Source organism: Pseudopodoces humilis, chromosome 31, assembly GCF_049639895.1.
Source record: "Pseudopodoces humilis isolate 2021_Gansu_Grassland_sample_001 chromosome 31, ASM4963989v1, whole genome shotgun sequence".
NCBI lineage: Eukaryota > Metazoa > Chordata > Aves > Passeriformes > Paridae > Pseudopodoces > Pseudopodoces humilis.
Window position 1 is genome coordinate 837,734 of NC_142230.1, and position 27,419 is coordinate 865,152.

The following is a 27,419-nucleotide window of genomic DNA, read 5'->3' on the forward strand; positions in this document are numbered from 1 at the left end:
ACCAGGAGAATCTGGGGGCGGGCCCTGGAGCTGAAATTCGAGTCCTAAGGATGATGGAATCATGGAATGGTTGGGGTTGGAAGGGGCTCAAAGCTCATCCCGTTCCGCCCCTGCCACAGGGACAGTTCCCACTACCCCGGGCTGCTCCGAGCTCCATCCAACCCTTCCAGGGATCCAAGGGCATCCAAAACTTCTCTGGACCACCTGTGCCAGGGCCTCCCCACCCTCACAGCCAAGGATTCCTTCCCAATATCCCGTCTAAACATTCCCTGTGTGTGTTTGAAGCCATTCCCCCTTGTCCTGTCACTCCAGGCCCTTGGAAACGGGATAAGGCGACCCTCAGATGCCTCTACTGCACACAAAACAACATATTTCAGATGTGTCCCACAAAACAGATCCTGGTTTTCCTGTCCTCTACTGAAATCCTCATGGAAGCAACCAAAAATCAGCTGTCAGTGAGGAGGAAACGCTCCAACATCCTCAAAAATCACAGTGCCCACAAGGCTTCTCCCTGCTCCAGGGCTGGCTGCTGAAAATTGGGGTCAGTTTTGGTGGCCCCGGTGGTGCTGCTGGCACTGAGAGGGTCCCCGGTGCTGGTGACATTCCTTCCTCCAACTGTCCTCAGACCAGCTAATCCTGATTTAGGCCAAAAACCTCGTGAAGCCTTTGGGGAGTTCCCAGGCAAATAAATTAACAGTCGGATGTGACTCCAGAGGATAATGAACGGAGCAATTAAGACTTTCCATTTGATGACTGTAATTTTCTGAATAACAAGGGGAGGAAGCTGCCTCAGTGTCACAGGGGAAAAACTGGGCAGATGACCCAGTAAAGAGCTGGGTGGATCCTCAAAAATAGGAAGCAATGCAGTTAAACTGGCCAGGGCACGAGCAGCTCCCTCTTCCCCGGGAGTTTGTCCTGCCTTGTCCCCACGGATCCCTGGAGGATGCTGGAATGGGGTTGGCAGTGACGCAGTCGGGGCATCGCTGGTGTCTGGGTGACAATGACAGGCTTGGCCAGCAAGCCCTCCTGGCATCCCAGAAATGCCTTCAGTTCCGTGGTGGGGAGGAGAGAGAATGGAAAAATGCCCAGGAGGGGCTCTGGGAAACTCCTGCGTGTGAAGATAAAAGGTTTGAAGCAAATAAAGATCAAATCAAGACTCGCTGTGATATTTGGAGCTGCAGGGAGTGACCCAAGACAAAGGATTTATTTCCCTCCCTTCATGGTGGATGCTGTTCCCTCTGGGGAGATCTTGAAATGTCAAAATTACGGAACCTCAGAATGGTTTGGGTTAGAAAGAACCTCAGAAATCACCTTGTCCCACCCAAGCACGCCTTTTCCTAGCCCAGGGCACCGGGACACAGCAGAATTCCCTCCTGGGAGGGGATCCTGCAGTGCGAATAAAACACCAGGCAGGCCTGGCTCTGCTCACGCTGCCCCAGCCCAGGAACAGCCTCATTAAAACTGAAAATGTTCCTTCCTCAGGTGCCAGCGGGTTGGGCAGTGGCAGCTGCGTCCCGGGCACGTCCTGTCAGGTGTCCTGTCCCCAAACCCAGGGAGGAGTCTGAGCCACAGCCCCGAGCTGCTGCATCTCCAGCCGAGTGTCCGTGATTCCCCGGCCAACCACGCGTGCCCTTATCAGGACAGGAAATTTGGCTCCGAGGCGGTGCCTCGGTCACCCCCACGGGACTCCGGGGTGGGTGTGGGCTGCGGGACCCTCCCGTGGCTCATTCCCCATCTGGAAGAGGGAGGAAATGGTTTTCCCCCACCCCGGGAGGTGGTGGGTGACGGTCTCGGGGCTCACCATCACGGTGGGAAGTCCAGCTCCAGGGATGATTTGATGGGAGCTGGGATGACACAACCCGAATGGGACACAGACTGGTGTGTGCAGGAAGGAAGTGGCACCAGTTTTGCTGCAATTACCAAACCCTCCCGTGATGAGGCCGTGGGTACGATAAGAGATCTGCACCTCTGAGGGAGCGGGGCTCTTGCTCAATTTTGACTTCTCCTCCTTTTTGTTTCATCTGCTGCAGGTGTCTGCCCTGGTCCGACTCAGCTCCATGTCCTGACTTGCCAGAAAGGCTCAGATTTAATTGATTTTCAAAATGTTTTTCCACTTCTTCAGAAATTTCATTTATTTAAATGTGATCGTTTCTGTTTGACCACACTGGGAGACCTTCCACTGGCCCAGGTGGCTCCAAGCCCCCTCCAGCCTGGCCTGGAGCAATTCCAGGGCTGGGAAATCCATGGAACCTGGACCAGGGCCTCCCCACCCTCACAGAGAACAATTCCTGCCCAATATCCACCTTAAATTCCTCCTCTTTCAGTGTGAATTCATTCCCCGTGTCCTGTCCCTGCAGCTCCTGAGGAAAAGTCCCTCTCCAGCTTCCCCGGAGTCCCTGCAGATTTTGGGAGGGGCTCTGGGGTCTCCACAGGCTCAACATTCCCAAAATTCCCAGCCTGGATCCACAGGGAACAGGCTCCAATCCCCTTCATCATCCCCCTGATCCTCCACACCAAGCTCTGCCAGGGACTGAGCAGTCAGAAACATTTCCACCCCTCCGGGCCATTCCCATGCTGGGATTTAAAAACCACAAAAGTTTTGTTAAGCTGAGCTTTGCCAAAGGCAGGCCCAGCTCATCCCATTTCCAAATTCCCACTGCCAAATTCCCAGTGGAGCTCCAACAGTTTCCCAACCAGCCTCGGAAGAATGAGGAACCAGGATGGGGGAAAGAAGAAAATGGAAGCCAGGGTGTGGCCGAGGCTTAAATGTTGGTGGCAAAGTGCAGGGACCAAATAAAAGTGAAACTAGGGAAGCAAGGCACGGCTGGACAATCGACTGTTCCCCTGCCAAAACCACCAACGATTAATTATTGGGGAAAGTTGTCCTGGTTGGGGTACGCAAACCTCATCACCCGTGTCGAAATTCCTTTGGCAGGGAGATACACATTACAGCAGGTGTTGAAATCAGGAGAAATGCGCACAGAAATCAGGATAAATGCTCGCAGAAATCAGGAGAAATGTGCAGAGAAATCAGGAGAAATGTGCAGAGAAATCAGAATAAATGCACCCAGAAATCAGAATAAATGCACCCAGAAATCAGGGGAATTGCACCCAGAAATCAGTATAAATGCACCCAGAAATCAGGAGAAATGCACACAGAAATCAGAAAAATTGTTCCTAGAAATCAGGATAAACACACCCAGAAATCAGGGGAAATGCTCCCAGAAATCAGGGGAAATGCACCCAGAAATGAGGATAAATGCACCCAGAAATCCAGAGCGATTTCACTTTGCTGGGGAATTTCAGGAATATGATCCCGGCACTGACTCCCAGCCCCGTTCCCTCCTCCAGCCCCTCCGCCTGTCCTTGCAGCGAGACCCCGCCACGGCATCCAGGGCTGAGAGCCACCAACCCCAGCTTTGTCATTCCCCACAGGGAATCCTAAATCCTAAAATCCCCGGATTCATCTTTTCTGTGCCAGAACGTGCTGGAGGCCTGACAGCTGCATCCTGGGTGCCCTCGATCCCAGCAGCAGATAAATCCGTTCTAAATATGCAAAGGATGTGCTGCAACCACAACCCTTCATTTGCTTTTCGAACCAGCACGGAATCCCTCCACATCTCCCTTCCCTGCCCTACTTTCCTCCCCATGGAGGGGTTTGGACATTCCCGTTGGGAGCTGGGTGGTCTCAGCTGGCTTTTCCTGAATTTAAACATCATTAAACATTTAAAAACATTAAACATTTAAACATCCTCGGTTTTGTGGGGAACACAGCATCAAATTTTGGGAAAGGCCTGGGCGGGGAGTTATTGATTAAAAATAAATTATTTTGTTATTAATATATTAAATATATTATAAAATATATTATTATATATATTAGTATATATATAAATTATATATATTTTCTATATAGTGATAGAAAATATATTAGTAATAGAAAATATATTATTAACTATTAATATATTAATACATATAATCTATTAATAAATTATTTGTTTTATATTTTGATATTTGATATATCTTTATATTATAAATATAAATATATAGACCTATTAATACTATATTAAAATATATAAATTTATTAATACTATATTAAAATTTATTAATAAAATTAATTTTATTCCACTTTTTTTTTTTTTTTTTTTTTTTTTTTTTTCTGTGTTTATTTATTTTATTGAACGTTTTCTGGGCTCTACCCGCTCGGCTGCTCATCCTCCAGCAGGTTCAGCGGTGGGGCTTGGGGAGGATGGGATAAAGCCGAGCCAAGGCTGAGCAGCCTCGTGCTCCAGGGCAGGAGCTGGGCGGGAAGGTGGCACCTGGAGCCTCCGGCTCTGTCGCCAAGAACAGCTCTGAAATAATAAATCAAGCTCCCGTCGCCCCAGCTCCATCTGAGAGGAAGATCCTCCCAACTCTGGCACTCTGGAGCTTGCCCGGAGCTGGAGAGTTTTGCTGGAGGAATTTCCTGCTGCTGTCTGGAGCAATTCCAGGCTTGCAGAAGGAAGGCAGGAGAAGTGGGAGCAAGCTCAAGTTAAGGGATGAGGGCCTCAGCACCCTCACAAGGAACGATTTCTTCACCACATCCAACCAAAACTCCCCCTCTTTCAGTTTTAACCCGTTCCCCCTTCTCCTGTCACTCCAAACCCTTGTAAAATTCTCTCCCCATGTTCCTTGTAGACCTTTCAGGTCCTGGCAGACCACAATGAGGTCACCCCAAAGCTTCTCTTCCTCATGCTGAGCAGTCCCAGCTCCCTCAGCCTTCCTCCAAACATCCCCAAGAACCATTCCACTCCTTCTCTGGGTTTCTTCCCTCCATCTCTCTGTAGGTCAAACCCTCCAAAGGCTGTAAACCACCTGGAGCCTCCCAGGTTTTCATCACATCTGCCTCTGGAGGCATTTGTTGTGTTTTGGGGAGCTGCAGGTCCTTGGACTCATCTGAGCCCAACGTGTCCCTCCAGCCCCCGGCAATAACGTGGGTGTCCATTAGAACATATAATCCACAGCCTGGCTTGCATCACGCCTTAATTACACGCCAGGGCCACGTCTGGCAGCTCAGAAATGTAGAATGAGAAATAAATTCCCCATGTCCATGAAAAAACCCGAACAACAAAACCCTCACGTGTCCTCTCTGGAATGACGGACTTTTCTAGAGAGGGGGGTAAAATTAAATCACTTTTTAGGCTGAAAATGCGCCTGGTTTTCGCTGTTTCCTCACTTTACTCGGAGTAGGTGGAGCCATCCAATAATTTTAATGCCGCCAACAACAAAAGAGGTGGTGGAAGGAAGGAAGGAAGATAGCGATCTGCGAAATGACGAGCCCGAGATTATGCGAAGTAAGTAGGCAGTCGGGGCTGGGCTTGGCTGTAAATAAATCAATCATTGTTTCTTTCCAAGAGGAGGTCCAAATCCTATATAAAAGTTGCCCCATACCACCTTCCCTCAGTCCCGTTGACTTCTTTCCACTGGTTCGTGCCGTGGGACACGGTAAGAGATTCCACGCTACTGATGGAAATTAATTTGGCTGATTAGGCTTGGAATGCTAAGGTGGAAATGCGGGATTAAGTGTGGCTTTGGGGTCTCAAAAATCCCTCTTTATTTGCAGCTGTTTTGTTGGGTTTTTTTTTGTTTTTCCTACCAATTCAGGGATCATGTAACCACACAGGAAAAGGAGAGAGCTGGGACACGGAAAACCTGGGGTTCGGAGCCCCTTGGATTTCTCTGGGCCCAGCACCAGAGAATGGCACCACCCACACACACAGCTCCTGAATTTTCTTGGAAAACAAACCTTGAGGGAAAGGGCAGGAAAAAGAGAATTCGCGAGTACCCAGCAGAGAGTGGGAAACAAAGGAACAAAGTGGGGCTCTATCCTCATTTTCCAGCCTTTTATCAGAATGGGGAACGGTTTCTTTTGGGCACTTCACTCCTTGGAGGAGTCGTTTTCACCTCGGGCCTTTTGACACCTGATCCTGCTGGTCTTTTTCTTTCAGAGCGGTCCCTTCCTCTCGCAGGAGCATCAATTCCTGCTGCCGGCAGACGAGGACGTGGCTGGGGTGGGGATTAAGCGCTAAAGAGGCGCTCAAACTTCAGAGCATCCCTCGGGGACAGGCGCACATCAAACCCTGCAAGTGCTGCCCTGGGGCTGCTGAAGTTTTGGGCTTTTTTTTTTCCACCCCCCCGCTTCTTTTTGCATCGCTGACAACTTTTCCACAGGCTCTTCCTTCTCCTTCTGAAGGAGAAATGAAACACTGAGATCCTTTTGAAAGCGGGATTGAAGAATTTCAAAGTACAATGAAGTTGTTGTTATGCAAATGACGAGCCGCTTTCTTTCCTGCGGCCAGGGAATATTAATCCCTATCCCTGAGCATTGCAGCCCTTTCAAAATTCCCAAACCACATTTGGATGAGGGCAATTCTGGGCTACCACGGCCTCGTGTGCCTCTTGCAGTGGCACACCTGCTGCGAGAGGGAATTGTTAAGGAATGATTGCTGTCCTAGATTAAAAAAAAGAACAGTTATATCTGGATAAGGAGGTTCTGTAGATGGAATAAGCTGAAAACTTCACAGGTTCTCGGTTTAATTCATTAATTCCTTTAGATGGCAATCCTTGCATCATTCAGAGGTGGAGGAAGGAGCAAAAAGGGAAGAAAAGACAATTCCCTGCTGGAAGGGGATGGGGTGGCCCAGTAACAATTCCCTCCCTCTGGAATTGCTCAGGCCTGGGTTTTTTCTCTCTTCCAGGACTCCCATCACACAGACCATGGGTTCCCACCAGCAGAAGGGCGACGGCCAAGGGATGTCTGAGCAGTCCGGAGGGTGTCACAGCGGCGGCGGCGGTGGCTGCGGTTGCTGCTGCCACAGAGGAGGTGGCTGCCACAGCAGCGGTGGAGGAGGATCCATGGGACAGCAGAGCCAGGGATCGTCCTGCCACGGAGGAGGAGGAGGAGGCGGCTGCTGCGGCGGTGGTGGCGGCGGTGGCAGCGGTGGTGGGATAATTTATCAGACTCACGGGTCATCATCCTCCTGTGGAGGTGGAGGAGGAGGAGGAGGAGGCGGAGGAGGCGGACAGCAGAGCCAAGGATCCATCTGCATTATTGGAGGAGGAGGAGGAGGTGGTGGCTCAGGGCAACAAAGCCAAGGTCCCATCATTATTGGAGGGGGTGGAGGAGGCGGAGGAGGAGGTTCTGACCACCAGAGCCATATGCCCATCTGCATAGGTGGAGGAAGCGGAGGTGGTGGTGGAGGTTCAGGCCAGGAGGGCAAAGGAATCATCATCATTGGCGGAGGCAGCGGTGGAGGAGGAGGAGGAGGAGGAGGAGGTGGCTCAGGCCACCAGGGCCAAGGTCCCATCTGCATTGGAGGTGGCAGTGGAGGAGGAGGAGGAGGTGGTGGTCAACAAAGCCAAGGTCCCATCATTATTGGTGGTGGTGGTGGTGGTGGCTCAGGGCAGCAGAGCCAAGGTCCCATCTGTATTGGTGGGGGTGGCAAGGGAGGAGGAGGTGGTGGAGGTGGTGGAGGTGGTGGCTCAGGCCACCAGGGCCAAGGTCCCATCATTATTAGTGGAGGAGGTGGTGGTGGTGGTGGTGGTGGAGGAGGTTCAGGGCACCAGGGCCAAGGTCCCATCTGCATTGGAGGTGGCAGTGGTGGTGGAGGAGGAGGGGGTGGTCAACAAAGCCAAGGTCCCATCATTATTGGTGGTGGTGGTGGTGGTGGTGGTGGCTCCGGGCAGAGCCAAGGTCCCATCTGTATTGGTGGGGGTGGCAAGGGAGGAGGAGGAGGTGGTGGAGGTGGTGGCTCGGGGCATCAGGGCCAAGGTCCCATCATTATTAGTGGAGGAGGTGGTGGTGGTGGTGGCTCAGGTCACCAGGGCCAAGGTCCCATCATCATTGGTGGTGGAGGAGGAGGAGGAGGAGGAGGTGGAGGAGGTTCAGGTCACCAGGGCCAAGGCCCCATCTGCATTGGAGGTGGCAGTGGAGGAGGAGGTGGTGGAGGTGGTGGCTCAGGTCACCAGAGCCAAGGTCCCATCATCATTGGTGGTGGAGGAGGAGGAGGAGGAGGAGGAGGTTCAGGGCACCAGAGTCAAGGCCCCATCTGCATTGGAGGTGGCAGTGGAGGAGGTGGCGGTGGTGGCTCAGGTCACCAGAGCCAAGGTCCCATCATCATTGGTGGTGGAGGAGGAGGAGGAGGTGGAGGAGGTTCAGGTCACCAGAGTCAAGGCCCCATCTGCATTGGAGGTGGCAGTGGAGGAGGAGGTGGTGGAGGTGGTGGCTCAGGTCACCAGAGCCAAGGTCCCATCATTATTGGTGGTGGTGGAGGAGGAGGAGGAGGTGGCGGTGGTGGCTCAGGTCACCAGGGTCAAGGTCCCATCTGCATTGGAGGTGGCAGTGGAGGAGGAGGAGGAGGTTCAGGCCACCAGGGCCAAGGTCCCGTCGTCATCATCAGTGGTGGAGGCGGAGGCGGAGGCGGAGGTGGAGGTGGAGGTGGTTCCTCCAGCTCTGGAGGAATGTCCATGCAGCAGCAGACCCAGCCCATCTGCTGGCCACCGCAGACCAAGCGCAAGTAGTGGCTGCCAGAAGGACTCTGACACCAAGGAAGCCCAAGATATGAAGACGCCTCACATTTCCTCCTCTGTTAAACTGAAGATTATTTGCGTTGTTCTCTTCTCCCTTCCCCTGGGAATGTTCTAACCGGAACCTCTGGTGCTGTGTATCCCTAATTCCAGCCAGGGTCGTTCCGTGTGCCTGTTCCTGCCTCAGTTTTCAGGTGCTTGCACCAGACAATAAAACTTGCAGTTCTAGAGAGTTCTGTGTGTGAGTGGTTGGATTTTCCAGCTCTGGTTGCTTCATTTCCATCCCTGCTTTGATTCCAGTGCTGTTGCAATAAAGCTCCAGAGCAAAACTGCACTGAAACCCCAGTGGGTAGAAGAGATTTTGGATTCACTAAATATTCTCAGGTCATTAATGTCTCATGATGATGATGATGATGATGATGATGATGATGATGATGATCCCAACTTTTGCCCATCAGAGAAGGTACCACAAAGTTGATCATTGAGGTCTCTCTCCCTCACCAAAATTCTGGTGATGCCCAAGAACGTTCTGAGTGGGTTCAGAGAGAGAAGATGACCAAATTCTGCTAGGAAGGATTTCAGGGTGCAATCACAGGGGTGAGAGAAGCTTCACGAGGCGCTGCAGAAGCTCCTGGTGCTCTCACAAGTGGAAGAGAAATGAGGGAGTTTGTCCAACGCTTTTCCAGCTCTGAATTCCCAGTGGAATCAGGGCCAAGCCCAGGACTTCAGCCCCTTCCAAGGGCTGGGATGCTCAGGCTGGAAAACCTGGGGATTTCCTCATTCCCGCAGGCCTAAAACACAGCTCCAGGTGTGAGTCTTCAGAGGGAGTTTCCCTGTGGGAGGCGATCTCTTTGATGTGGTCTACTCTGGTAATTAACAGGGAAAGGGAATTAGACCTCGGAACTGTTCTACGGGAGAGAGGTGACGGACACCTGGAATTGTCCCAGGAGAAACTGGAGTGACCCACGGCTATAACGGCTTCTCCTGTCCCTCCACCCTCTGCCCTCTCCCCCTTGGGGAGCTCAGTGAGGCAAACACCTCAAAACACATCCGGATGAGCCCCTCCAGCCAGTGTTGCCCCTGGAATAGCTGAATTTCCTGGGATTTAATTATGGGAAGTCATCGAGGGTGCCAAAATTCCAGTGGCTGGGAACTGCACAAATACTGGCACAGAGCAAAGCCAGAGATTGGGGTCCCACTTCAGCGGGGTGGGAACGGTGCTGTCAGAAATCCCTGCTCCCAAAAATGACCCAGGACCAGGAAAATCAGGATCTAAATTACAGAAATTCTCAGGGTGGCAGCGGGAGCACAACACAGCCTCAAATCCCATTTCTTCTTCAGAAATGTCATCCCCAAAACGGGCAGGAATTCATCCTTTTGGTCCATATCCATTTGCTGCTGCACAGGGGGAATGTTGGATCTGGTACCCCTCCACCTCCATCGCTTGAAGTGGTGGGGCCTGCCTGACCTTGGCTCTCTCCAGAGTGGTGGAATCAAACAAAAATCCCCATCAACCCTTCACTGCTGTGGTGGGAAACCTCCCACAGCCATGGGGGATTCCTTTGGTGCCCCAGAAACACCAGAATTCCCCTGGGAATCTCCACAGTCACGGGATCGTGGAATCACAGAATATCCTGAGGTGGAAGGGACCCCCGAAGATCATCAAAGTCCAACTCCTGGCCCTGCACAGACACCCCACCAATGCCCCCCTGTGCCTCCAGACTGTAACACTCAATAAAATGAGGCTCCCCAGCCCCTTCTGGTGTCGGTCACCAGCGGCATCTCCCGGCTGGAGTGGAGGCTGGCAACCTCCAGAATCCTGCTGGAGCCCCAGAATCCAACCTGGGAATTTAACCACGGGAGCCAAGCTCACGTGTGGGATCTGCTGTGGACGCAGGGCAGCCGAGGAAGTGATGCACGGGAGAAGCATCGTCCGCATCCAGTGAGTCAGGACAAGTAGGATGAAGGAGGAGAGTTTGTTTGGTAAATAAACCTATCACCATTCCTTTGGATGCCTCACTTCCCACTCAGGAAAAACGGTATAAAAGTTGGTGGATCTCGGGGTGCTTCATTCGCTCAGCTTTGCCCTGAGGTGCCCGTGGTCAGAGCCGAGAGGGGTAAGTCCAGGTCTGCCCAAGGGCGGGATTCTTCTCTTCCTTTACTGTTTCCAAAAAACAAAAGTTTGGGTAAAAAAAACATCTGGTGGGTGGTGCTGGAAGGGCAGGGAAGTTGCTGGGATGAATTTAAATCTCTTATGGATGCCTTGGTCCCACCAGACCAAACAGAAGCAGGATCAGCCCGTGCTGCAGAAGGTTGTCTTTGAGACATTGAGATGGAGATGGACTGGCTTTGGGATGAAGAGATAAAAGGGATTAAAGTCTTTAAAAGATGATCCTGGACACTAGAAAGTGGTGTTGGGCTGGACTGTGGTCACGGGCCCTGGGAAATTCTCAGGAGAATCGGTGGCTGCCCTGGAGTAAAAAGCTTTTCCTTGCAGGGTCACTGCTCCAAGATGTGCTCCAGACAAAGCGGGTGCGGCTGCGGCTGCGGCTGCTGCTGCTGCTGCCGGGGGAGCTACCAGTCCCAGGGCTCCTCCGGCGGGGGAGGAGGCGGATCCTGCTGCGGTGGAGGATCCTCCGGTGGATCAGCCCAGAAGATCATTATCAGCTCTGGTGGTGGAGGAGGAGGAGGAGGCTCCTCTGGATGCTGTGGAGGGGGATCCAGTGGCGGTTCTTCAGGAGGGAAGATGATGGGAGGTGGAGGCGGAGGAGGAGGCTCCTCCGGATGCTGCGGTGGAGGATCCGGTGGTGGCTCCTCAAAGAGCATGATGGGAGGTGGAGGTAGTGGAGGATCCTCTGGATGCTGCGGTGGAGGATCCGGTGGTGGATCTTCTGGAATGAAGATCATCATGGGAGGTGGAGGCGGTGGAGGTTCCTCCGGATGCTGCGGTGGAGGATCTGGTGGTGGCTCCTCAAAGAGCATCATGGGAGGTGGAGGTGGAGGCGGTGGAGGATCCTCTGGATGCTGTGGTGGAGGATCTGGCGGTGGCTCCTCAAAGAGCATCATGGGAGGTGGAGGTGGAGGTGGTGGAGGATCTTCTGGATGCTGCGGTGGAGGATCCAGTGGTGGATCTTCAAAGAGCATGATGGGAGGTGGAGGCGGTGGTGGATCCTCTGGGATGAAGATCATCATGGGAGGTGGAGGCGGTGGAGGATCCTCCGGATGCTGCGGTGGAGGATCCAGTGGTGGCTCCTCAAAGAGCATCATGGGAGGTGGAGGCGGTGGTGGATCCTCTGGATGCTGCGGTGGAGGATCTGGTGGTGGCTCTTCAAAGAGCATGATGGGAGGTGGAGGTGGTGGTGGATCCTCTGGGATGAAGATCATCATGGGAGGTGGAGGCGGTGGCGGATCCTCTGGGTGCTGCGGTGGAGGATCTGGCAGTGGCAGTGGGGGATCAGCCCAGAAGATCATCATCAGCTCTGGCGGTGGAGGAGGAGGAGGCTCCTCCGGATGCTGCGGAGGAGGATCTGGTGGTGGCTCTTCAGGAGGGCAGATCATCATGGGAGGGGGAGGCGGTGGCGGATCCTCTGGGTGCTGCGGTGGAGGATCCGGTGGTGGCTCCTCAGGCCAGACCATCATCATCAGCTCTGGAGGTGGCGGCGGAGGCTCCTCCCAGTCCAGCCAGCATAAATGTCCCATTGTCATCCCCAGCGTGGTGTCCCACCAGACCAAGCAGAGCTCCCACTGGCCCTGCCAGCAGAAGTAACAGCCCTGGGCAGCTCTGGTTCCCATCGGGAACAGCCGAGTCTTTGCACTCCAAGTTTGCTCCCAGCACATCCCCATCCCTTGTGTTCCCTTGGTGCTGCGTCCCTGTGCTGTGAACTCCCAGGTGGCCCTCTGTGCCATAAATGTGACGGGAAATAAAGATTTCTGTGCACGGACACAACTGGTTTGTGAGGTTGCTTTTCTCCTTTGTCAGTTTGCTTCCCAAAAATGAATAAAACATCCAAAGCATTCTGCTGGGGAATGTTCTCCAGCCTGGAGCAGGTGCTCATCAACAGATCTTTCCCATATCCAACCTAATTTTCCCATCTTTCATCCTGAATCCATTCCCTGTGTCCTGTCCCTGCAGTTCCTGAGGAAAAGTCCCTCTCCAACTTCCCTGGAGATCCTGGGAGGGGCTCTGGGTTCTCCACAGGCTGAACATTCCCAGCTCTCCCTGCCAGGATCCATAGGGGCTCCAATCCTTTTATCAACTTTTATCAACTCCATGGCCTCCTCTGGACTTGCTCCAACTACTCCATGTCCTTCTTATGTTGGGGACACCAGAACTGGACACAGCATTCCAGGTGGGATCTCACCAGAGCAGAGCAGAGGGAAAAACCCCTCCCTCACCATCCTGCCCCCTCTCCTTTGGATGCAGCCCAGAGACAGCTGGCTTTCCTCTCAAAGGGGGAAAATCCTCTCACAAAGGACTCCCAAAGTCCTCTTTGGAACAGGTGGGATTACTCTTGAGTCCAGTAAACTTTTAAAACCCAGAGGGGTTTTGTTCATTTCACAAACACGCCTGGTAAGAAGGAAACAAAATTAGGAATTAAAGGGATCATCGGCCATGAAACTCTTGAGGGATCACGACTGACAGAGTTCTGGAGAGTTCTTCTCCAGGGTCACACCCCACATTGTCAGCATCACTGTGTGTGAGGGAATCTGGTGGGAAAGGGATCAAGGGTGCTGTAGGATCTGGCCAGGGATTTGTCCTCTTCTCGTATCAACCACCCACCGAGGTGTTTGCAGTGAGGAGATGAAGAAGTACCGTGACCTGCCAGCCCTTCCCGAGGGTTCCAGGACTGCAGGGACATCAGAGCATCACAAAACTGAGAAGATGGCCCCGAAGCCTTTTACATCCCCATTTCCCTTTACCCCACACGGGTATCCAAATTTCTCCCTGACCTGGGAGAGGTTGTGGTAGGGCCAACCCTTCCAGCAGCTGCGCTTCCAGCCACGCTTTTCCTACACCTCTGGATAACAAATCCATGTGCTCCAGGCCCAGTGCTTCCAGGAGGTCCAACCCTGGGCTCTCCACACTCCATGGTTTGCAGGAGCTCCTCTCAACACCCTTCCAGAAACCTCCACGGTGTTTGCTCATCCCTGGGTCAGGACGAGCTGCTCATCCTGGGTGTCCCTCTGTGCCAAGGAGCAGCTAATCCCGAGTGTCCCTCTGGGCAAGTCCCTACAGGTTGAAGGCACGGAAGGGATCAAGGTGTTGAGATCCTCAGGAGTACAACACCCACACATCAGAGCTGAGAGCCAGAACAGCGGTGACACCTCAGATCTGGAGATGAGAACAGAGATAAAGCCACGGGAGGGACTCCAAAGCCGAACGAAGGAAGCCCCTGCACGTGTGTCCCCAGTGCCGGTGGCCCTGTCCCCATCCCAAGGGTGTCGCGTGTGCGTGTTCAGAGTCATGTTCATGGTGACAGCTGGGACCTGCTGCTGCTGTCACACGTCCCCACAGCTAAAACCCCTATTAGTCCTTCCTCTACTCAGTGTCCCGGGAGGGCGGATGCTGCTGTCAGGCTCCAAACACGCGTGACACAGAGCTGGTGTTGGGACAGCTGTGCTGACAAATTGTCATCCTCCAGCAGGGAACGTATCCAGGTGACTCCTCTGCTCAGGTGTGGGTGGGGTGGCCAGTGAAGACCCTCAGAAATGGCTCCTGCTGAGGTAGACGGGCTGTTTAATGTCCTAGAGCTCAACGGCAAGGTCTTGATGGCCTTGGTTTGTGCAACTTTGAAAAGCAGAAGGATTTCAAGGTTTTCCCCGCTCCAGCCTGGAGACTGAGACCCCTGGAAGCTGGAGCTGAGCACAGACCTCGATGGAAATCCAACAGCCTCTTCCACGCTGGGGTCGCAAAAGACCGAAGGGAGAAGTCCCCTTTGTCACTGTCACCCTCACAGCATCCTCTGACACAGAACTGGGCAGCTCCAAAGCAGGGAACTCCATTGGGGTGGTACCTCTGGCCTTTCCCAGCAGGATGGGCATGATCCTGCTCCCTGTCTTGCCAGTCCTGGAGAAAATTCTCCAAAATTCTCCAAAATTCTCCAAAATTCTCCAAAATTCTCCAAAATTCTCCAAAATTCTCCAAAATTCTCCAAAATTCTCCAAAATTCTCCAAAATTCTCCAAAATTCTCTGGGGTTCTGCTCAAGCACATCCTTTATCCCTGTCCTTCCATCACACTCTGGCTTCAACTCACGCCAGTCCCCATCGCTTGGCATCTGCTCATCCCCCACTCTGTCCTGAGCGCCCAAGAAGCTCCAGCCCAGCAGAAAGACATTGAGGAACCCCCAAAACAGACCCTGATGTGTCGTTTGCCCCAAAAATTTGGAGCGAGGCTCCCGGAAGGGAATCATTAACCAGAATTAGCGACTGCGGTACAGAACGGGGCTGATGCGCCTCCTTCGCATCACCTCTGCTGCAAGTGAGTCAAGGAAGGAGGCAGCTGAGGCCAAGCTCTGTAAATAAATCTCTCAGCATTCCTTAGGGTGTCTCACTTCCCTCGGGAGCGCAACACATCCAGTATAAAAGCTCAGCTACCCCAGGGCTCCTCACTCGACCAACACTGAGCACCGCGACGTTCCCACCAGCACTGAAGGTAAGCCCATAGATACGGAAGCTTCTGGAACCTTTACGCAGGGAGATCCCTCCACCAGTTTGTCTTTTGGGCGTTCTTTGAGCCATGGTGGCTCCACCAAAATCCAACTGGAGGTGCCAACAGAACTGCCTTCCTTAGACAGTTGCAGCTGGAACTCTGAAAGCTGAACTTTCAGCTGCTGAGTCAGTGTGAGACATCCAGAAGGATCCACACAATTTTTTAGGCATGCCAGAGCATGTGTGCGAACCTCGGGAAGTGTTCCCAACCTTCCTGCACGCAGAGGCTTCCTGCAGCTGTTGTGACCTGCAGAGAGCTCCCTGGGATGCCACGGCAGGTCTCACAGGGGGAGGGAGTTTAAAGCTGCCGTCCTGCTAGGGCCACAGAAGATGGGACAAATGGGACAATTCCTGGGAGCTCTTCCTTCTTTGTCTGCTGGGAAGGCTCAGCTGCGTCTCCAAGGTTCTCCTTTCTGACAGCTCCATTCCTTGCAGGGTCACCGCTCCAAGATGTGCTCCAGACAAAGCTCCGGAGGCTGCCATGGGATGTCCTCCCAGTCCAGCGGGTGCCACAGCTCGGGCTCCAGTTGCCACGGGAGCGGCTCCTCCAGTTACCAGTCCCAGGGCTCCTCCTGCTGCGGGGGCGGAGGGGGCTCCGGCAAAATCATCATCAGCTCTGGTGGTGGAGGAGGTGGATCCTGCTGCAGCGGGGGCTCCTCCGGATACGGGATGGGAGGGGGATACGGTGGTGGCTCCTCAGGATCAAAGAGCATCATTGGAGGGGGAAGCAGTGGAGGGTGCTCAGGTTATGGCATGGGAGGAGGATACAGTGGTGGCTCCTCAGGATCAAAGAGCATCATTGGAGGGGGAAGCAGTGGAGGTTCCTCTGGATACTGTGGTGGAGGGTCCAGCTATGGCATGGGTGGAGGATACGGTGGTGGATCTTCAGGATCAAAGAGCATCATTGGAGGGGGAAGCAGTGGAGGTTCCTCTGGATGCTGCAGTGGAGGGTCCGGCTATGGCATGGGAGGAGGATACGGTGGTGGATCTTCAGGATCAAAGAGCATCATTGGAGGTGGAAGTAGTGGAGGTTCCTCTGGATACTGTGGTGGAGGGTCCAGCTATGGCATGGGTGGAGGATACGGTGGTGGATCTTCAGGATCAAAGACCATCATTGTAGGGGGAGGTAGTGGAGGTTCCTCTGGGTACTGTGGTGGAGGATCTTCAGGTTATGGCATGGGTGGAGGATATGGTGGTGTGTCTTCAGGAAGCAAGATCATAATGGGAGATGGAGGCAGTGGAGGTTCCTCTGGATGCTGCAGTGGAGGATCCAGCTACGGGATGGGTGGAGGATATGGTGGTGGCTCTTCAGGATCAAAGAGCATCATTGTAGGGGGAGGCAGTGGAGGTTCCTCTGGGTACTGTGGTGGGGGATCTTCAGGATACGGGATGGGAGGAGGTTACGGTGGTGGCTCTTCAGGAGGGAAGACCATCATTGGAGGTGGAGGCAGTGGTGGATCCTCCGGATGCTGCAGTGGAGGATCCAGCTATGGGATGGGCGGAGGATACGGCAGCAGCTCCTCAGGCCAGACCATCATCATCAGCTCTGGAGGTGGCGGTGGAGGCTCCTCCCAGCAGAAATGTCCCATCGTCATCCCCAGTGTGGTGTCCCACCAGAGCAAGCAGAGCTGCTACTGGCCCTACAGCCAGCAGAAGTGACAGCCCTGGGCAGCTCCGGTTCTGAGCCTCTGCCACGGCACCTCTGCGTCCCAGCCCTGGCTCCACTGCCTGGTCCTTCCCAGCGCATCCTCTCCTGTCCCCTGGACGCTGCATCCTCGTGTGAGAACTCCAGGATTCCCCTGCTGTGCTCCTGGTGTTGGGGTGCCTTTGATAATGTTCTGCTGCTTTCCCAAAGGCACTTTTTATAGCAAATAAATGTCGTAATTGCTCAAAACCGCCCTTTTATTTTGGTAATTAATTAATTTCTTGCACCATCAACCTGCATTTCATAGTCTTGGGATGTAGAAATGTCTCTGATGAGGTGTTTCACTCCAAAGCCACCTGGTTTATTGTCCCAGAGGTTCTGCACCTTCATTTTCCACCTGGGCTCTGTGAGGGAGGAACAGAAGATCCCAAAATTCAAAGGAACCACAGCACCAACACCCTTTGGTGCCTGGGCATGGTGCAGGCCGTGTCCTCTGAGGTGCCAGCACCCATTGACCACCTCTGTGGACCTGATGGGAGACGTGACCAGGCCCACGAGGCTCAGCTGGGAAAAGCAGGGATTGGGGATGACCCAACAGGTGGGCAATAAAACCATGACAACTTCCACGGCCTTGGCATCCTCCCCTTTTCTGCAGCAAACGTGAGGGAACGGCCTCAGGCTGGGCCGGGGGGAGGCTCAGGGTGGACAGCAGCAGGAATTTCCCCATGGAAAGGGTGGTCAGGCCTTGGATGGGGCTGCCCGGGGAGGTTTGGAGTGTCCATCCCTGGAGGTGCCCAAGGAAGGGCTGGAGGTGGCACTCAAGGCTCCGGGATGGCTGACAAAGCGAGGACAGGCTGAGCTCGATGGTCCGGGAGGGCTTTTCCAACCTCAGGGATCCTGGAATTCCATGATCTGTACCCAGAGGGAAGCCTCACCTTCCAACCAGCCAACCCAGCCCTGGGTCAGGCAGGAGGGGATAAAACCTGCAGCAAATCCCTCAGGCAGCTCCAAATCTTCCTCCCGGCCCCAAATTCCTCCCTTCCCAGGCTTTGCACCCTGTCCTGACAGCCCCACGCACGGATTTCTACCCGGGATTGGGGCTTTGGCCAAAGCTGGGACTCTCTGTCCCCACAGTGACACTCCCCGGAGCTGAGCAGACCCCAGAGCTGCTCTGTGGGGTCGGGCTGGAACAGCTGGGATCTGCAACCCCCTCCAGCCTCCCTGCAGGCCCAGGTGCTCTTTCCAAACCAGAGGAAGGAGATGAAAAAGAAGGAAGGGAAGGATTTGGTGGCATAATCCTTCATTGAAGCCTGATCCAGCCCGGCTGGGTTTAAGCATCGGGACATCCCGCAAGCTCCGTGTTTAAGCTCCCTTAGAGCACCCACTTGCAAAATACCCATTTAGGGCATCAATCACTTCTAAAGACCTTCTGGTTCATATGCAAATGTGAAAAACAAACAGCTTTCCCTGGAGGCAGCAGGGAGGGCTCAGCTCGTCACCAGAGCACCGCCAGCATTTCTTCCCCTTGTGAGTTCTCCTACACCCACATCCCCACCCACCTCTCCCGGGGCTGGGGGCCCGAGGATTCCTGCGTAGCCCAGGGCAGGGGCACAGGAATCGGCTCATTAGGCAGAAGTAACAATTACAGCAGCGAAATGAGCGGTGTGAAGGGAGATATGGATCGGGAGTCAAAGCAAACACTGAAATCGCAGTTTGGTAAATAAATCCTTCTCATTCCCGAGGGTGTCTCACTTCCCATACATGTTAAACGCCATATAAATGCTCCCGAGGCTGTTAAAGCAACTCATTCAGTCGACTTTTACCTCCTAAATGTGTTTCCGATGGCTGAAGAGGGTAAGTCTGGGGTTTTTTCTGGGATTTTATCATTTCCTAGTCGCGGGTTGCAGCTGATTTGAGACCTCGGCTGGCGCTGGCAGCGGGACCTCTCGTCCTGAGACAAATCCTCGGGATCTGGGTGGGTTCTTGCTCCTTTCTGGGTCCAGTCCTGGGGAGAAAGGGGAAATCAAGGCATCAGACCGGGATGCAGAGGGATGAGCAGGGTAAAAACCCGGATGGGGTCTGCGGTGGGGACTGCACAACGTTTGTGGGTTTGAATGTGCAGGACACGTTTTTGATATTAATTAATAACAGCCCTGAGCTGGACCTCAGGATGGCCACGAACCTCTGTGTCCGAGCCAATCACTTTCTATAAAAGAATTTTGGGGCTGTAGTAACAGAGCCAGGGTGGAAACTTTGATCCTTCACTCTTGCAACAACTGAGAAACAGAAAGGAGGATGATCCCCGGTATTTTTGAAACTCTGTGTCTGTGGACACGAAAATGAGAGGGGGAATGGCAGTTATTAGAGGGCAAAAGAATCTATTTCAGAATTTATATTTCAGGTTTTGGATTCAGAATATATTTCAGCTTTGGGATTCTCTGGAAATAGAGGTAGAAAGAGGAAAGCTATCCCTGGAAGAGCACAGATATCCTTGGATTTGAAGAATAGGGGCTTGGAGCAACCTGGTCTAGCAGAAGGTGTCCCTGGCCATGGCAGGGGGTGGCACTGGATGAGCTTTAAGGTCTTTCCCAACCCAAACCACTCCACAATTCCATGATTCTCTAACAGCTCAGCAGTACTGGGTTTCAAAGCCTGGAACTGCCCCAGTCCCTGGCCAAGCTTTCCTGGCCACACCACCAGCCCTGGCGCAAACACGAAGCAAAACCCTGCAAGTTTGGGTGTTTTCCTTTCCTCTTCCAGCTTTACCACTATCTCCGGCGGAAATATTCCCGGCGGAACCGGGGCTACAGCCGGGAGATCTCCCTGAGCCACAGCGGCTTCTGCAGCGGGAGCTTCTCCAACCACCACGGCCGCGCCTCCTTCTCCGGCGGCAGGGAGGGCTCGGTCACCTACAGGCCGAGACCCCCGCCCTGCCCGTCCCGGCCAGCGCCAGCCCCCTTCAGCATCTCGGGGAGCTTCTCATGTGACACCAACGGGTCCCTCGTGGTGGCCAGCGGGGACTGTGGGGTCACATCTGGCTGGGACATCTCGGTGGGCACGGTCCCGGTCTATGGCTCCGGAGTGGGAGCGGGGTACAGCGGTGAGGGCGCGGCTCCTGCCCTGGGCAGCGCATCCATCTACCACGGAGGGGATTTGGGAATGGCTGAGGGAGGAGGGGCTGGGTATGGATACACCGCACCCCCGAGGGACACCCTGAGCATGGGGGGCGTCGCTGAGGGGTCGGGGTACTATGGGGGATACGGAACCGGGACGTTCCCAGTCCCAGAGCTCAGCCCTGCGGGCGGGGGATGCGCCCAGGTGGTGCAGCAGAAGTGCCCCGTGGTTGTCCCCACCGTCAAGACCCAGCAGTGCAAGCAGAGCACCCACTGGCCCCCCATCCAGAAGAAGTGACTGGCCCAGCCTTTCCCACATCCCAAAAGTGCCCCTGGATGTGCCACAATGGAATTTCCCCCTGACCACGCCACTAAATCGCATTCCTCACGTGGGGCTGTGCTGACAACAGTCCCCCAGAACTGCTGGAAAAAGGGGTTTGTGCTGTGGTGATGGGAAAATATTCTTTTCTCCATCTCCTTTGGATCACGGGCTGGAAAATAAAACCTCACAGTGTGTGGGTAGTTTCAATATTGGGACAGTTTCTTTCATTTCTGGCTCCTTCACTCAAAATGTGAATTTTTGTCCTCAAGGAATCCCCACAACACAAAGGACCTTCTTCATGTGTGTTTTACACCCAATTTGAATGTAACATTTATATGAATACAATTAAAAATACATCATTTTCAACGGAGGGAGAAGGTGGAGTCTGGGAGATCTCCAGAGGTCTCCTCCAACCACAACCATTCCAGAATTCTGGGAATCTTAACCTGGCTCTCGCTGGAGATGCTGTTCCCACCCCAAGGAGCCCGGACCCTACGAGATCCCCCTTATTAACGAGATCCACCAATCTCCCGGGGGATTTCCGACTGATTATTATTTACAGCGTGACCTCGGGAGTGAAAGGTTGTTTACTCGGCAGCAATTCCCGCCTCCTGTCCCAGAGATTGCCAGGATGGCGAAACCCCGAGCACGTAGAATGAGGCAACTCCAACGAGCTCCTTGGCTCCCGCCCCAGAACCTGTTCGTGGCATTTTTTGATAGGATCAGGCCCTAAATTAGGCACAGGGAGAGGACGGTGCCGGTGCTGGTTGGGATGTGGGGTTTGCCCAACATTTAATCTTCCAGGACTCTTCTCTGGGGTTGTTTGACTCATCCAAATTGTTGTTAGGAAGGGGGGAAAAAAAAAACACAACAAAACACCCGTGGATCTGGGTCCATTTAAAAGTGAGACAAAAAAAGCAGAATGTTTGTTTTTTGCCATTCTGTTTTCACCCACCGGGGGGGGTTTTGACCCCCAAATCCAGAAAACTTTGCCTTGAAACACCAAAGACCCAAATCCTCTGAGGTCTAAACCTGTGTTTGATGCCACAGGATCCTTCACTCATAAAGTGTTGCAAGATCATCATGTGGGGACAATTACACAAGATTTTGTCACCAGCCCTATTAAATTTCATTCTAAAATTAGGCAACGTTATCATTTATTTGCTTTTATTTGTGTTTCTAAAATCTACCACTGCATTATTGATATTTCCATGGGGTTCCTTCCTTCATGAAGGGAGAAAAAAAAATTCTGAGAGCTCAAACAAATTCCCAGAGAATTCCAGAAAACCAAGCCCAGAGCCTTCAAGTATTTGTGTTTATCTGAGAGCTCAAACAAATTCCCAGAGAATTCCAGAAAACCGAGCCCAGAGCCTTCAAGTATTTGTGTTTATCCAACTGACCAAAAACCACCTCAAAATTTCAGTCCCTCCCAAAACAAAGAAAACTGGAAACACTTCAAAATCCCATTTCTTCTTCCCTGGTTCTCAAGACTCCTTTCAAAGGGCACTCCCCAAGCTGGGGTGGTTCAATATTTAATAGACCCAGGGCGAACAGGTTTGCATCCAGAGGTTGGATGAGGAGCCGGAGCTGATCCGCCCTCCCCAGAGCTCAGCTCCTTCCCGAGGCTGGGAGGCGTCCGAGGCTGGGTTTTATCCTTGGCACAGCGAGGTTTCCTCCCCTTTCCTTGTGCAACAGGGCAGGGACGAGTCATCCTCTGAGGAACTCACTCCAAAGATAACACATCCCAAATCCCGACTCTGATAAGCCAAGACTCATCCCCAGCTCTGATAAGCCAGGACTCATCCCGAGCCTGTCGGTGCTTGTTAAACCAAGGCCCCCCCTCCTGCAGCTGTTGGTGAGCTGGGCTGAGCAGTAAACACGGGTCTGGCTTCTGGATGAAAGTCTCCAGCTGGCGCCTCTGGATAGAAACTCCAGGAGTTGTCTCAGTGATAGCAAACGGGAGCCACCCCTCGGCTTCAGGGGATCTCTGCCCACGAAAACCTCCGTGGCTCCGTGAGTGGAGGTGGAAAATGAGTGAAAACACATCAGGAGTCCTGCTGGAATTCCACGGTCAGGCCGGAAACGGGAGGGAAAACGGGAAACCGGGGCTGTTGCGAAGCCGTTTTTGCATCCATGGTTGCACCATCCCGGGGCTCTGCACCCAGGTGCCCCCATCCCGCCCCAGGGAAGAGCCAGCGGAGCTCGGGATGCGTGGGGAGCTCGTGGTCTCTGACCCAGCATTTTACTCACAGCTTACTCACGGGTGCAAGGTTTGCGCAAGCGCCTTCCGTAGACACCGATTTCCCATCACCGCTCCAGACCCCGGCAAATAAAACAGAGTAAAATATGAGTAAAATGGGAATTTTCAAAGAGAAATTCTGTGTGGGGCATCTTGGGGCTGGCCAGGAAAAATGCCAGCGATGAAAATTGGTGGTGACTGAGTCAGTGATGGTGGAATGGCCGTAAAATTAGGTGGGAAGCAGACGGACGCAGGTAGGGAATCACAGAGCCGTGGAACCACAGCATCTCAAAATCCCGGATCTCACAATCACAGAATCCCCGAGCAGCAGGGGAGCAGGGTCACCTGGAGCAGGTGACACAGGGACAGGAGGGTTCGGAGTGACACCAGAGGGGAACACTCCAGGCCCTCCCTGAGCAGCTGCTCCAGGGCTTTGCCCCCCTCCACGGCAAGAGGTTCTCCCTCACGTTGAGGAAACCTCGTAACATTTTTGGGGGATTCACAGGTAGAAGCCAACACTTCCAAGAGTGGCCTGTGCCACCAGCTGGGTTTGCCAGGTCACTTCCCAGCCAGAGCCTCCCACAGTGGCCACAGACTTCGTCATCCTGGTTTTGTTCCTTTGGGAAATGACCCTGTCAGAGAGGGGACCCTCAGCTCGGTTCCTGCAGGTGTCTCACGGGGTGAAAATTACTTCAGAGATGTTTTCCAAGGACATCCAACCAAGACTTTCTAAGAATTTGCCGTTTTCTATGGTGAGCACCTGAGAACAGTGGTTTTTCTCCACAAGAGCCCGGCCCTACCAAGACCAGTCAGGGAGGGCTGGGCACCGGGACCTCTGCTTCCTGCCAGACTCCAGGTGAGAGGTTTTGGGAGGACAGGAACCCCAAAACTCACCACCTTTGCCATCCATTTTGCAACCTAAAACTCATCGCGCCGTGAGGGTGAGACAGCCGAGCCGCCCACACGGTTTTCACTCAGAGCCCGCCAGGGGCAGGGTGCAATTAAAGCTGTGTAAGACGAGGAAGACAATCCAGAGCCTGACAAGTCAATCAAAGAAACCGGGTGGAAGGAGCTTTTGAAGGTGGTGGGTAATTAGGGGTGTGGCTGTTTTGTAAATACCTTGGTCATTTTTCCCCAGGGGGTTATTGCATTTTCAGGAAGGGACTTGGGAACTATATAAAAGTCCTTGGAGGGGAGAGCAGCTCATTCACTCAGCTCCGCTCCTCCTCCCGAGCCTTCACAGCCAAGGTGAGTCCCTGCTCCACTGCTAACCTTTAATTCCAACGAAAATTCCCTGCACTGAGCTGAGCTTTGCTCTGGGGGCATTTCCTGGGGTTATTGAGAGCCAAATCCTTGGCTCTGTGGCTGGGGCTACTTTGTGCTCCAGAAAATTATGGCCACCTGCTCTGAGAAGTAAAATTTATTACCCGTAGTTATATTTTGATGACCCCGGTGCTTTCCAGTATCCAAAGGACAAACTGGAAATGACTGGAAGCAAAGGATGGGATTTGGGGATGAATGGGAGACAGCAGGCTGATCTTCCATAAGAACCCCTGGGGTTAAGCTGGGAATTTTAATTGCATTTATAAGCCTGACTCCTTTACTAAGCTCCTTTGGAAAACATTCAGGAGCTGAAAGTATTAAAACACCCTTGAAGAAATTTAGGAAAGAGCGGAGAAGGTGGATTTAAACTGTGAGAGGAAGGAGCAGCAGGATCCTCTTCCAGCTCAGCATCCCGGATGCCTTTTGCCTCCCTGAAATCCCAGCAATCCTTGGAAGGGGGTTGGGATGCGCACAGAGGATTTTCCTCATGCTCAGGAAACGGGGCCTGGAGGGAGCAGAGGACACGAGGAGGAGGGAAGGCTCAGGAATTTGTCTTTATTTTGGGCACCTGCCTTTGGAAGTGGATTTTTCCAGGGCCCTGGCACCAGTCCTGGCTGTGCCAGGGCCCCTCAAGGCTACGAGATTTTGGGATTCTTGCCAAGATGCCTCTTACTGGTGCAGGATATCCCAGCATCACACAGAGCTCCCCCGGGAGCATCCCGGGATGCAGCCAAGGAAGAACAGGGAAATGTCTCAAGGAAGAACAGAGAAATGGCTCAAAAAATGGCAGGGAAATGGCTCAAGGAAGAACAGGGAAATGGCTCAAAAATAGCCAGGAAATGGCTCAAGGAAGAACAGGGAAACAGCTCATGGAGCTCAGCAGAAACAGAGGCCGGGGCTGCTGTGGGGACTCATGAGGGTGTCCAGATGGTCCAGGCTGATCCAGGACTGTGGGAATGGAGCCCCAAACTGGGGAAACTGGTCGGGCAGAAAGGCAAATCCTGCTGGGCCCCACCAGGGACCCCGACCCCACAGCAGAGCAAGAGATGGCAGCAGTGCCCTCCCCGCATCTAACGCCAGACTTCTCTCCCCTCCAGGTTTCCAGCCTTCCCTCCGACCAGCCCAAAAATGTGCTCCCGTGAGAACAGAGGCTGCCACAGCTCCGAGAGCTCCTCCTGCCACGGCGGCAGCTCCTCCTGCCACGACAGCGACCGCTCCTGCCACGGCTCCGAGGGGGTGGTGTGCCACGAGGTGACCCCGGTGCCGGACGTGACCCCCGTGGTGGTGCTGACCCCGCAGTGCCCGGTGGCCACCGGGACGGGGCAGGTGCCCCTGGCCCAGGTTCCGTGCCAGCAGCAGCAGCAGCAGATCAAGCAGCCGGTGCAGTGGCCGCCGCAGCAGCAGCAGAAGTGAAGGGCTCGGAGCTGCTCCTGTCCCCTGTCCCCTGAGCTTGGACAGGCCCTGCCTCATCCCTCCGGCCCCTTCCCTCCTCCTGAGAACCCCAAGTGGCATTAGTGCGGTGGAATTGGGATTTTTTTCCCCCCTCGCGCGCGGGAATTCCGATCTCTTCATTCCCTGCTCCTGTCTCCAGTAGCAAAGGTGTGATATTAAAACCTAAAGCTCATCAAACGTGCTGGCGTCCTGGTGTTTTTCCACTGGTTTTCCTTATCTTTGGCATCGTTTCCCAAGCCCGCCTGGGCTCAGGGGAGCTGCTTTCCACAGCTTCCACCCCTTCCCGTGGCATTCCAGTGGCTGGGATGGCTCAGCTCTGCAGTCCCCACACCCTGGGCACCTGCCAGGCTGATTTCAAAAGCTGTCTGGGGCTGCAGGTGCAGATCAGCATCTCCGTAACCCCAGCCCTTGGCTTGGAGCCTCCCGCCCTCACAGGCACCTTGTGAAGGGTTTGAGATTTGTTCATGGCTGGTGAGCACGGAGCAGAGTCCGTCTGGGAAGTCTGGAAATCCCAGATCTCCATAAACAGGAGCAGGGAAGGGACCACGTCCTGCTCAGTGTCCCTTCTGACCCCTCCAAGTGGAGAATTTGGGGTTGGATTGGTCTTTTCTGCGAGGGGACTCTCCCTGCTTTGAAAATCCCGTCAAGAGTTTGTGTTCCCTGGAGGAAATCCCAGAGTAAACGAGGTTGGAAAAGCTCTCCAAGACATTTGAGTCCAAGCTGTGCCTGATCCCCACCTTCTCACCCAGCCCAGGATGCTGAGTGCCGCTTCCAGCCTTTCCCTGGACACCTCCAAACCTCCTTGGGCAGCCCCTTCCAAGGTCTGATCCCCCTTCCACGAGGAAATTGCTCCTGATGTCCCACCTGAGCCTCCTGCCAGGGAGTTGGAGAGAGGGAGAAGGTCCCCCCTGAGCTTCCTTTTCTCCCAGGAATTTTCCAGACCCTTCTCCTGCTGCCCCAGCCCCTTCCCCAGCTCTGTTCCCTTCCCTGGATGCACTCCAGCCCCTCAACATCTCTCTTGAGTGAGAAAAAACATTCCCAGCTCCTCCCCAGGTTTAAACTGACTTAAACCATAAAAGTTCTGAGTGCCTCTTGTAGATGCGAAAGGAATGAAATGAATAAAATGAATGAAATGAAAAAAAATAAATGGAATTTCAGATGAACAGACGTCCATGAAAATCCGGATTTCTCACCACAGCGGAGCCGTGCCTGGGCTCTCTCCCAGAACCCACCAGGCCGATTGCTGCGGGCATCAGTGGCTCTGTGGGACGAGAGCAGCACCCTGTGTAATGCACGAGACATTTAATTAGCCAAGGCTTTGTGCTCAACCTTTGAAAGGAGCAAGAAAACGTGCTATTAGCACCCGCTTAATTATTGCTCTTGATTAAAATAACGAGGAGCCTCAGTCCCAGGTGTGAGGTCGGTGATGGCAGGAGCGAGGGATGAAGGTCGGGGTCGGGAAGGTGCGGCTCCAGCCTGGCACGGGGACGTGGAGTGGTTCCAGTCCCCGGCAGTGCCAAACCCACCTGTGCCAACAGGGCTTGGAACCCCGCCAGACGAGAGGCTCCAGGCTGGGCTGGACTCTGACTGAAAACCTTTGTGGGAAGATTAAATCTCCGAATATGAATCCTTTCCAAGCAACCCAAGGTTTCACCCACGCTCCCGGCTGAGCCGGAGCCATCCAGGTTGTGTCACTTCACGGAAGGAAAGACGGGAATCTCTCCCGAGCTGGAGTTCTGTTATCTCCGCACACATCTGCGGAGTGAAGCAGGGAAGGTTGCAGAAATCCAGCAGGAAATTGTCCCCACCTCCTCCTCCTCCTCCCACAAAGGCCACAGCAGCGAAGGAGCTGAATCCCCACGGAGAAATATTCCAGGGAAAACCTCTCCCTCTTGCACTGTTCACAGCAAGCACAGGTTGGCTGAGGCAGAGCCAAGTCAGGTGTGCAAAGACGGAATCTGTGGATAATTTCCTGTCAGTGTTCCAGGCCATTGGCGAAACCCCCTCAGCCAAAAGCAGGGAGCGGCTGCTCGGCTCCAGCTGCTCATCCCAC

The 27,419-nt window shown here is 53.7% G+C and overlaps 3 protein-coding genes and 1 long non-coding RNA gene across 4 annotated transcripts; all 4 read left to right on the forward strand.

Annotated features, from left to right (window-relative positions):
- Nucleotides 1-5,422: 5,422 nt before the first annotated feature.
- On the forward strand, nt 5,423-8,794 carry LOC148182384 (uncharacterized). The gene is made up of 3 exons (XM_088068558.1): nt 5,423-5,481; nt 6,735-7,708; nt 7,763-8,794. Exons 2-3 carry the CDS (start codon nt 6,754-6,756, stop codon nt 8,554-8,556), a joined length of 1,749 nt encoding a protein of 582 aa, XP_087924684.1. The 5' UTR covers nt 5,423-5,481; nt 6,735-6,753; the 3' UTR covers nt 8,557-8,794.
- A 1,854-nt stretch (nt 8,795-10,648) lies between these two features.
- LOC102113531 (uncharacterized) lies at nt 10,649-12,508 on the forward strand. The gene is made up of 2 exons (XM_005533680.3): nt 10,649-10,679; nt 11,060-12,508. The coding sequence occupies exon 2, from the start codon at nt 11,075-11,077 to the stop codon at nt 12,326-12,328; it is 1,254 nt and encodes a 417-aa protein (XP_005533737.3). The 5' UTR covers nt 10,649-10,679; nt 11,060-11,074; the 3' UTR covers nt 12,329-12,508.
- Nucleotides 12,509-15,136: 2,628 nt separating this feature from the next.
- LOC102113346 (uncharacterized) lies at nt 15,137-20,559 on the forward strand. The gene is made up of 4 exons (XM_014262175.2): nt 15,137-15,216; nt 15,708-16,927; nt 18,747-18,771; nt 19,678-20,559. The coding sequence occupies exons 2-4, from the start codon at nt 15,723-15,725 to the stop codon at nt 20,326-20,328; spliced, it is 1,881 nt and encodes a 626-aa protein (XP_014117650.2). The 5' UTR covers nt 15,137-15,216; nt 15,708-15,722; the 3' UTR covers nt 20,329-20,559.
- Nucleotides 20,560-23,755: 3,196 nt separating this feature from the next.
- LOC148182385 (uncharacterized) lies at nt 23,756-25,543 on the forward strand. Its single transcript, XR_015774756.1, has 2 exons — nt 23,756-23,839; nt 25,012-25,543. It is a non-coding gene; the product is annotated as an uncharacterized LOC148182385 (long non-coding RNA).
- Nucleotides 25,544-27,419: the final 1,876 nt, after the last annotated feature.